This window comes from Suricata suricatta, chromosome 5 (genome assembly GCF_006229205.1).
Source record: "Suricata suricatta isolate VVHF042 chromosome 5, meerkat_22Aug2017_6uvM2_HiC, whole genome shotgun sequence".
NCBI lineage: Eukaryota > Metazoa > Chordata > Mammalia > Carnivora > Herpestidae > Suricata > Suricata suricatta.
Genome location: NC_043704.1, coordinates 128691325 through 128702290, shown reverse-complemented (window position 1 = coordinate 128702290; position 10966 = coordinate 128691325). Strand labels below are relative to the sequence as shown.

Below are 10966 nucleotides of genomic sequence, written 5' to 3'. Positions count from 1 at the left end.
CTCTTGATTTCAGCTCAGGTCATGACCCCAGGGTCATGGAATCAAGCCCCATGTCAGGCTCTACATTGAACGTGGAGCCTGCTTGGAATTCTCTCTCCCCCCCCCCCCCCCCCCCCCCCCCCGGCCCTCTTCCTGCTTGCACTCTCTCTCTCTCAAATTAAAAGAACAACAACAAACTCCAAATAGGCCCTACAATTGGTATTATAAATTTATCTGCATTTAATCTGTACATTTCATCGTGCTAGCATAAGCAGTTTAATATCTACTTGTAATTTTCAGTATATTTATGTAAACAAAAACATAAATGCTTGGATCCATACATTTTTTTAACCTTCAAAAGGGGATTGGTCTGAGCATTACTGCGGTTTGAACAACACTGAGGTAGGCTAAGAATCATGTTTTCAATATCAAACTAATCATCATGATGCCATAAACCTAAAGCCTCAAAATACAGGTCCTTATCAATAAAAATGAAAAATTAGACCCAAGACTCAGTATTAATCTTATTAATTGAAATCTGATGCAGCCTAAGGTATTAGCTATGCCTATGACAAATGCCTACCAACACAGTTTTTGTAGCTCAGAATGTTTGCCTTTTTTCTAAAGGCACAAAACCCCAATTTATGAATAGCTAGTATCAACAGAGTAGTAACTCTGCACATTAGTAATAACTGCACAGATAACACAGACCACTGAGCTAGAGTGGAAATGACAGATCGGGAGCTAAAAGACCTAGGATTGGGTCCTAGCACTTGACCTCTGTGACTGAGGTATCACACAGTCACCTACATTGAGTCCTAGTTTTCTCAGCTATGAACTGGGGGGAATAGAGCAACCAACCGCAACTGGTTACACCAAGAGAGAGCACTTTTTAACCCGGGAAGTACTTTACAAAAATGACTACAGTGTTACAAACACTTACCTCAGCCAATTTGCTTAAGTCAGAATAATCCTTGGGCAGTTCCACGGCATTAACAATCGAGGTTTTGATATTTTTATGAATCCTTTCCACTTCGCTGAAAGCTGGAGGCTGAGAAGGCAACGCATTCCGAGACACACTCTTCAGATGTGAGGAAGCATTCAAGAGAAGCCCATAGATGATTTGCCGGATGGGCAGAGAGATTCTGTGGGCGTTTGGTTGCTGCATATTTTCCACCTGTGTGTGAAGAATGGTCCGTCTTAGCACCAAAGCATCGCTGATGAAAGGAGACAGCTGGCCCTTGGCCAATGCCACTAATACCCATTCTGGCAAATCCAGATTCAAGGCGGCCGGACAGGCGTAAGTCCCATACTGGAAGAAGTCCTGCAGCTTCACCTGGGATTGCTGGTATTCTTCCATGGAAGAGCAGAGAATTTCCTTCACATTTTCTCGATCCTTTTTTGGGAGATATTTCAGAACGTTATCTAGTGCTTCAGTAGGGTTGGCAAATTGAGATAACCAATTCAGAAGTCCCCAAACTCGGTGGTGTCTCCTTCCCTTTGAACTGGTAGCTCCCAGAGGAAGACGGACTTTACTTAAGAATGTGTCCATGATGGGTAGATTGATATGATCGTTTCCACACAGCACCGCGAAGAGAGGTAAGAGCGCTTTATTCATGTTGCTGAAGTGACGGCAGAGTGCGTCAACGGAAAAGCATTTGGCAGGGATATAGCAGTCTCGTGTGCCTTTGACAGTGTTCACATTTCTCCACTGAAAGCTAGTCAGTGGGCAAAACCCAGTTTTTAGGTCAAAAATGCAAAAGTCACTATCTGACGATAACACAGGGCAATTCCAATGATTAGCCAGGGTCATAATGTCCCGATCTGCCTCTGAAAAGCACTGGACAAAACACACCTGCAGCTTCATTAAAACCTGGATGAACACTTCCCGGATGAGCAAGGGACACACACACCCACCCCCACCAACGGAAAGGGAATGAGCCACCTGGATCTTCTCTCTAGCTCGATCTTTTAAAGTTTTAAGCTTTTTATCTGAAATGTCACATCCTCCATCTAACACAACATATGGACAGATATTACAAGCAAACAGTGATTCAAAGAATTTGTGTACAACATCTGCAAAAGAGTCATAGTCCCCTCCATACCGAAGTTCCAAGTTTGAGTTGAAGCAAAGCCGATGGAAAAGAGCATAGCCGTCAATGACAATTTTTGTGTCCCGCAACTTCAAATCAGTGAAGAACTCATTACTATGATCTTCCACAAAACTCATCAGTCCTCGAATACCCATGATGACTGTCTGAAGAACTGCCTGATTAAGACAGCAGAACACCCTTTCAGTTGGTGCTCTTTACTGGGGACCAAATCATCATTTCCAGCACCACAAACCAACAGCAAATGTTATGAAGGGCTCTTGAAACAACATATTAGATATTAGCATCTCAATTCTTACCTAGCTGCTCAGGCACCACTGGCTAGCTGAGTGCGTTTTCATTCTCTTTCCCATATGTTACAAGGCACAAGTGCAATTGTTTCATGGACTTTAACCGCTGGATAGAGACGGAGGTTGCTGATTCTAAAAGAGAACCCGTTATAGTCCATTACTGACAAACTAATAGAGACGACTGTGGACTCTGATGTTGATAGATAACAATCACCATCTTCCAACAAAGATTTTTGTGGAGTCAAGGTAAAAAGTCCTAAGCTATAAAACTGATACCCTCTTCAATCTCATAATTAATAAATGTGGGAGCACTGGGCTTCAGTTAACTAAAGTGTGTAGGGTCAATAATGTGGACCCAGTTTTTCTTTACTGACAATCAGGGTCTGGGAATTTCTTTTAGGCCTTGGCTTGTGGTCCCATCTTAACTGGCATAGTTTTGAGAAAGGATAATTACTCCTTCGTGCTTGAAGGAACTTAAAACTCTCCAGTTTCACCTTAAACCAGAGGCTCTTTTCATCTCCTCATCTTTACATTATCTGGCTCAATACCAAGAATATTGTTCCCCAATCTGGATACCTTAAGTCATAGGATGTGTATTACTGGTTTTTCCTTTGGCCTCACCCTCCAATATGGCTCAGCACGGCATGGTTACCGAGTCTGTTTTTATTTAAAATAATGAGATTTTTATTAATCACGTATTTCTTTTGCACTATTTTTGATTCTTAAATATACTGCATTTAAACATATGGATCTGGATTACAAACTTTGGGAGCACCTCCTTGCATTCTGCACCCAACTCAATTCACCCTGGTTTTGGCCCTTCCTTATCCAGTATAGTAGTTATTTACTTATAAGTGGGTCTTGTGAAATAATAGGGGAACAGAGGCCATGTCAACGCATCCTAAACTAATTACAGGACCTTGCAATAGTTGTTGAACAAATGCGTGCTGGATAGGAGAAAGGCGCACAAAACGTTTGCTGTAAGCCGTCAAACACAGGCTTCATGCATCACGCCACCCCGGCTCTCAAAATCTGCTACCCGACCAGCGGCAGAGCCCACCTGCACGGTCCTCCCAGAGGACCAGCCCCTCCATTAAAAGACTGCAGGAGCCCAGGGGGTCCTGGAAAAGCCTGCACGTGAGAGTCCAACCTCAAGAGCGGGAACCGGAAGCCTCCGCGTATGACGTCACTGGGAAGCTCCGTTCCCTGAAGCCAGTGGTGCCACACCGAGCCGGGGGGACAGGTGCTCCCGGGCCTGCAGGCACCAGGTCGCTAATGAAGGCCGGGAAGTAACCTCCGAAATGGCCGCTGTCACGTCAGGGAAGCCAGGCGGGTCGGACTTCTTTCCCCGCCCATTTGGGGGTCGGTGCACACTTCCGCCTTGGAGGCGGACTCCGTGCCGCCTCGCCCCGCCTTCCCAGCATGCCTCGCGCTGTCTCCCTGGCAACGGTCCCCAACAACTTTGCCGGGAGGTCCTGGAGCTCCGCGGTGCTGCTGCACCTACGTGGGACCTGCTCGACGTAGGTCCCAATTACGGGCGGGACTGTGGGCATGCCCCGGCGTCTCCGCTCCCGCGCCCTCGGCACCAAAAGGTATGCGAAAGGTGAAGGGCGCGCCTCGGGGCGTCCTGGGCTCCCCGAAGCCGGGGAAGGTGGCGGCTTCAGGCTGCCCCCGCCAGGATCCGCCTCCCTGGGCCTCCGTGCCCGCGACCTCTTCACTCCCTTCAGCTCCTTTCCTCGTGGACCTGCCCCAGTCTCCTGTTGCCGGCCCCTCCTCAGTACACGTTAACCCGCTTTGCGAAAGTGTAAATTTTTTTTAAGAAGTTGAGGCAAGGAATGTTCGTTTTACCTTAAGGTTAAAGTTTGCCTCGAAGGTTAGCGTTGTACTTTAGCAGAATCTGGTGTCAAATCTCCTTCCTCTCATTTATTATTACCAGGGAGGAGTACAACTTGACTTCAACCTATGATAAATGTTAGACCCTAAAATGCCAGCCATTGTTTTCACTCGCCCACTTCTGGGATGTATGTATCTCGGTAAACCTGTTTCTTAAGATTCTGTTAAACAACCCCACCTGGCAAAGGCAAAGTCAACAGGTGAAAATCATCTAGGCAGTGCCCCCTTCGGTGTCTTACAGTTATAATCAGCTACCACCAAGCACCAAACGCCCTAAGATTGTGATTGGTTACTCTGGCCTATATAAAGCCTGAGCTTCCACTGGGCAGGGCCCTCTTCTCAGGAATTACAACTACTTGGGAGGGGCCGTTCTGCAGAAGGGAAATAAACACCCAATAACCAACCCCGTTTGTGTTCGTGGATTCCTTTCTAGGTGACTCGCTTTAGGAAAAAAGGTCCGACAATAAACACTCTCCTATGTCTTTTTTTTTTTAATTTTTTAATGTTTTCTTTATTTTTGATACAGAGAGAGACAGAGCATGAGAGGGGGAGGGGCAGAGAGAGAAGGAGACACAGAACCGGAAGCAGGCTCCAGGCTCTGAGCTAGTTGTCACCATAGAGCCTGATGCGGGGCTTGAACCCACAAACGAGAGATCTGACCTGAGCCGAAGTCAGAGGCTTAACCGACTGAGCCACCCAGGCACCCCTTTCCTACGTCTTTTGTCCAAGGGTCAATTGCACAAAGAGGTACTCTCACCTTTTTCACGGTTTCCATCCAATATTCTAAAGCTCTTCCCTCCTCGCACCACGTGCACTTTTTTCCCTTTCCCTTGGGCAACAGTCGATCCGCTGGACACTTGTTTGCACTAACAAAATTTATTGAACACCTACTAGATGACAGACGCCAAAGAGACAGATAAAGAGGTGTGTTCCTGGCGCTCAAGTTCATTCACAACTTTCCTAGAGGTGAGAGCAAGGGAAAGTTTACAGAACAGGTTGTTCTGGAATCTAGACAGCCCGATACCTACAATAGCTCTTGTGTTTGGAGAGGAGACCAATGGAGTGGACGGTCTAAAGGTGGACTGGGGAAGGGGGTGGCAGGTCTGAGTCTGGGAGGTTGGGCCACAGTTTCCTTTGGAAAAGAGACCAAACTGCTTAGACATTGCTGGGTTTAAAAGCTTATTTACAAATAGGAGCCACTGGGAAATTGGACTTCTCAGAACCATTGTCTCTCCCTAAACCTGGACCTTCATCTCACCTCTAAGGAGAATTACTGAGTGATTTCAAGGACCCTTTTCAGTTGAAAAGGTTGTAAGTCCATACATTTTTCTTAACAGCTTATTTTGGCCAGAAAGTATCACTTTTATGGGAGCACAGAAAGCAAATAAAATACACATCTGGAGGCCTGCTCTCCAGTTTTTTCAGTAGTAGACTTCACTAATATTTTCTGTGATCTTGATAATCTGACATAATTTTTTATTTAATCAGGGATTTTGAGGTATAGGCCTCAGCTCTTAGGTTCTAACCCAATGTTAATGTTTTAGTATTCTCATGAGACACAGCCACAAGATAATTTGGTTTCTTTCTTTTTTTTTTTTTTAAAGGTTTTATTTCTAACTAATCTCTATACCCAAATGTGGGGCTCAAACCCAAACCCTGAGATCAAGACTGGTGTGATGTACTGACTGAGCCAGCCAAGCACCTTTCTCTCTCTCTCTCTCTCTTTTTTTTTTTTTTAACGTTTATTTTATTGTTTTTGAGAGACAAAGTCATAGAGTGTGAGCAGGGGAGGGAGACACAGAATCCGAAGTAGGCTCCAGGCTCTGAGCTGTCAGCACAGAGCCTGATATGGGGCCTCGAACCCACGAACCATGAGATCTTGACCTGAGCTGAAGTTGGCCACTTAACCAAATGAGCCACCTAGGTGCGCCCCCACCTTTTTTTAAAGCTGGTTACTAGAATACTTCTGAATGGTGTCAGGTAAAACTGAACTGATTAATGCATTAATTTAGGAAGAAAAATGCTGTAAATGGACACCATTTATACTCTGTTCTGAGGATTTTTGTAATTGCCACCACCATGTGAAGCCTGTTGGTCATGTACCCCAAACTACAGAGATAACATCTTGTTTTATCATGATACATGACAGGGTTTTGTCTTACAGCTTTGGAATAGTTGAATATGGAAACTTGACCCCAAGGCATAGACAGTCTTCAATTTAAAATCATGTTTTCATAGAGTGAAAACAAAGCCCACTTTACATTATGACTAAAAGCATTTTACATTTTGGTGAAACAAAATGACTTTACTGGGCACACACTCAAATGAAACAGTCCTACTTTTCATAACCCTGCTATATGTTTATAGTTTCTTGGAATTATAACACATCTATTCAGTTATCATTAAAATACAAATTTTGGTTTGAACTGCATTTGTAACACTTCTTGTTTCCAATCCAGAGAGATTACTGTCTACACAGTGTGTATAATAACTTCAGAACCTGGATCAGAATTTGTTTAGGATGGGAAAGAATTTATTCTGAAGTCTTTATTCCTCTTCACATCTATTCTAATAAATGCAAATCCGACGGTTTAATGTCTACCGCAAAAATTCTATGCAGACTTCTAGTCTAATCCTAACTCACTATTTGTTAATCAAAACAGACATAAGGTAGGAAGAAAGAATTACAAAAAGATTAGTGCGAATGTATAGATAATTTTATTATATTAGTGCAAATGTATAGGAAATCATAATGTTCTCATATTTGGATTTTTTTTAAGTAGGTGGGGAGTATAAATCTTAAACAGATTAATTATAACTCAGTTTTGCTGTATCCAGATGTATGAGGGAAGGCCCTCTTCCTGTGAAAGACTGTCTTCTCTTAGAATCTGCAGTATCTCTACCTTTTGACATTTTTTCTCTCAAGTCATTAAATGTGGTGTCATTGAATCCCTTTTTCAAGGTGCAAGTATCACCGTCAGAAACATACATGTAGTTAGGATTCTTCAGACCTGATCTTTGGACTTCTCACCTTTCAGGGACTGACCGACGCTACTTGGATTAATTTGACCCTCTCCTAGGAGACTTGACGTTGAATTTCCATAAACAAATAAACTAGTTATTTCTCATTTGGAGCAATGCTGAAGTTCCAAGAGGCTGCTAAGTGTGTGAATGGACCAACAGCCTTTGCTGCTTATCCAAAGAGCTTGATTGCAAGAAGATATGTAGTTCAACAGAAACTTGGGAGTGGAAGTTTTGGAACTGTCTATCTGGTCTCAGACAAGAAAGCAAAACAAGGAGAGGAACTGTAAGTAAAAATACTTCTTCCACATTTTAAGTTGGCTACCTTGTATGCATAGCTCTTAGCTGATTAAGAATATGGAGTACCATTTGCTCTTTGCATTTAAGGTTCTCAGAATTTAGTAAGCAACAGAAAAGTTTCTTGAATGAGGTCTCCAGATAAGATTTTTAAAGGCATTTCAGTAGGTGAGTGAAGTACCCAAATAACCTAGAGAAAGGAAATGGGGTAGATTAAGTGGAGATAAGATTTTTATGCATACCAGAGTCTCAATTACAGCATTGCTTCCACTTAACTTGATTGGGACTTCTTGAATGAGAAAGTCAGAATTGTTTATAATGACTGCAGTTTTAGAAATGCTATGAAATGCAAATGAATGGTAATTCACACTTGAGGTGAATAGGGTGTACTAAAAGGAAATATGGTATTAATTTTCTTTGGCTTTCTTCTATGGAGTGGGTTTTCAGTCTGTAGTCATACAACTCTCAAATTAGGACGTTTAAACTGGACAGGAGCTCCCATCTAGAATTAGCTTATATTGAGGACCCTCTTGTTACTTCCTTTTCTCTGATTTTGAGGGGACTGTTAAACTGTCAGGGCAGAGAAGATGTCTGCTACAGATAAGGCTCAGTCGTCCTTTTTAGCTTGAAATGGTTTGAATTTGCTACAGTGAAAAGTCAGTTGGAATTGAAATTAGGATAGGAAGCACATACATCAGAAACACAGGAAAAAGAGAAAGCAGAAGTAAGAATGATTCAAGACATCAGCCTTTAACTCCAGAAAAACATATTTCCATCCCATAATCTATTCTTTTATTTGGAGGTTTTGAGTCTACTCAAAATTCTTTGATCTTTTGCTCAATGGATTTAAAATCAGTGTGTTAAACATTTTCTACTTCTTAATATTACATAGGAAGTAGAAAAGTAAATGTTGGTGCTACTATTATATTTCAAAATCAACCTTGTTAATGGTCTCTGTTTCCAGAATTTTAAAAAGTAATTTATCTAGAATCCATAGTTTTCATTGAATTCCTCTTTGAGGAACGGCGACCGTGTCCTTAGAACAGGTTTCACGACTCTTACCAAAGACTTCTTTTCCGTAAATCCTAGAGGTGCTCTTCCAGCCGTGCAGACCAGGATGATAAATTTCTGAAAATTACCAGAGTACCTTTATGGAAATGTGGAGAGCAAGACCTTAATCTGACCCAGGACTTGTATGAATCACACTGTAGATGATGTGGGGCCACGGGCAAACAGTCAAGAAAGAATTCTTGAGATATTCTTGGTGCAAGAAGGTGCTGTTACTGTAGCACAGGGACAGGGCCTGTGGGCAGAAAGAGCTGTCCGTTTGCTGTCTGAAGCTGGTGGTTACATGCCTACTGCTCAAGGGGGAGGGATGTGCAGGGAGTACTGGATCACCAAGGTTTTGTTCGAATTTTGACTTGTACACCGCTTTCACAAGATTTCTCTGGCGCTAATCATTCAGCTGGGTATTAACTATTGATGAGATGCACAGGCAGCCATGAGACCCTTTAAGATGTAGCAACCAGTATGCATTTGATCCTTAACAGAACTGTGCAGGCTGTTGGTCAGCCTTCCGGGCTGAAGGTGAACATTTTTCTGCTTCTGTCCCTCATCACAAAGACCATATCCAATTTGGTTTCTTCAATGAGTGAGGATTATGAAGAATTTTAAGAGAATTCACAGGAGGGCTAAAAAGTTGATTAAAGGAATGTAAAATAAGATATATGAAGATCACATTTGAAAGCTTCAGACTTGAGATGAGGGTGAGGATAGTGTTTGTGTGTGTTGGAGAAGGGGCGCAGAAATGAGAGAGGAAGGGGCTGGTTGGTCGGCATGTGATTTGTCAGTAGCTTTCCCAGTACTAGCATTAGTCTCAAAACACCTGATTTGAGCTGAAGATGGCCAGTGAAGCCTCAGTGTGTGGAATGAATCCAACAGTGAAGAAAATTGACAAATTATTTGATACCAGAAAGTCTAGTGTAGAATCTCTTGGAAAGGAATCATTCATCATCAGAGTCTCTACAACATGTTACATACAAGCTATATTCAGCTTTCAGATGGGTTTTGTTTAGCCTGCATCACGTTGTTTTTTTTTTTTCTTGGTCTAAATTAGTTGCCAGTATTTAAAAATGTACATTCTCATAAAGATTGAGCTTTTCATCTTCTCTTGAGAAAAACAACTCAAAAGATTTGGTAACATTTGCTAACATTGATGCTGTGTAGCCAGCACGGGCTGGAGCTGGGTAGAGCAGCTGTCCCCTTCAGACAGACGCTGTGCTCTTCAGTTAGCCCTGTCCTGCCACCCTCCCCTGTCTCTTATATCCAGCTGCACCACACTCTTCCACTACCTGCCTGTCTCTGTGGACATTTGATGCTACAACTTTGCTAAAATCATGAGGAATCATCCCTATGACTGCTCACAAAATCCTAGAAGGCTAGAGGGAAGGCAGTCACTGTCACAGTTAAGACCACAGGGTTTGGGGGTGAACAGGTCAAATGTAAAGCCAATCCTGTTCTTCACTATAAGATTAAGGTTATGCAGGTTCCTCATCTGAGCTTCAGTTTTCCTATCTATAAAATGGGTATAATACCTCATCGGATTGTAATAGGGCTAAATAAAATATCTATATATGTATAAAACATCAAGATAAGCATATTGTCTAATAGGGAATATATATATAAATAACAAGACATTTGTAAATATATATAAATTTATTTGTAAATATATGTATAAAATATAGAGTATATAGAGTATCACGTTATGTTATATATAATTATCACTCAGTAACAATTGGGATTCATCTTATTTATAAACAATCCAGGTTAAGAAATAATTAAAGGAAGCCTAACAAAACTTTATCTAGTCATGACCCAATAACTTTACTCTCTAGTTAAAGTTTTTCTTTTGTATTCTACCTTTATGAGAGAAATCTCTCAAAGCAATCTGCTTTCAGGCATATGATTTTAAAATCATCCTCAAGGATCTTTCTTGAGATTGTAATCATTCTACTGTCAGCTATTCTTTTATATCTCTATGGTGTCCAAAAGCAATTGATCCTCAGAATGTTGACTTTTTAGCTACGTAAGATAGCAACTCATCAGCAATTATGTTTAATACATGTTACATAGGCAGAAACTCATGTTTTTCTTTTTTAGATTCTTTCCCCACAATGTTGACAATTGGATCTTTAGTTTGTGAGCAAAGCACATTAATTAGCACCACCCATTGCTCAAGTAATTTCATTAGATAAAATTTTAAATTCTACTTTAGATACTGGGCTATAAGCATTGGTTAATGGTAGAGATGGGTAGAAAATAATGCTTCCTGAAAAGATTTCTGTAATGTTGTGAATGCTGCTCCCTTAATAGATC

At 41.8% G+C, this 10966-nt stretch overlaps 2 protein-coding genes across 5 annotated transcripts in view; one reads left to right on the top strand and one right to left on the bottom strand.

Moving 5' to 3' along the window:
* ASTE1 (asteroid homolog 1) overlaps positions 1-3690 on the bottom strand; it is an 18794-nt gene extending 15104 nt beyond the window's left edge. For 2 of the 4 annotated variants that reach the window (XR_003908903.1, XM_029940306.1), the window contains exons 1-2: positions 3441-3690; positions 923-2512 (exon numbers count right to left, since the gene is read on the bottom strand). Coding sequence is in view for 3 of the 4 variants with exons in the window: in XM_029940306.1 (XP_029796166.1) it covers positions 923-2227 (1305 nt within the window). In the remaining variant the exon portion in view is untranslated. The remainder of the gene's footprint in view (positions 1-922; positions 2513-3440) is intronic. The other 2 variants (XM_029940307.1, XM_029940308.1) reach the window with 2 other exon arrangements.
* A 147-nt stretch (positions 3691-3837) lies between these two features.
* NEK11 (NIMA related kinase 11) overlaps positions 3838-10966 on the top strand; it is a 220879-nt gene continuing 213750 nt past the window's right edge. The window contains exons 1-2 of the mRNA XM_029940296.1: positions 3838-3972; positions 7312-7580. Coding sequence (XP_029796156.1) covers positions 7411-7580 — 170 coding nt within the window. The 5' untranslated portion in view covers positions 3838-3972; positions 7312-7410. The remainder of the gene's footprint in view (positions 3973-7311; positions 7581-10966) is intronic.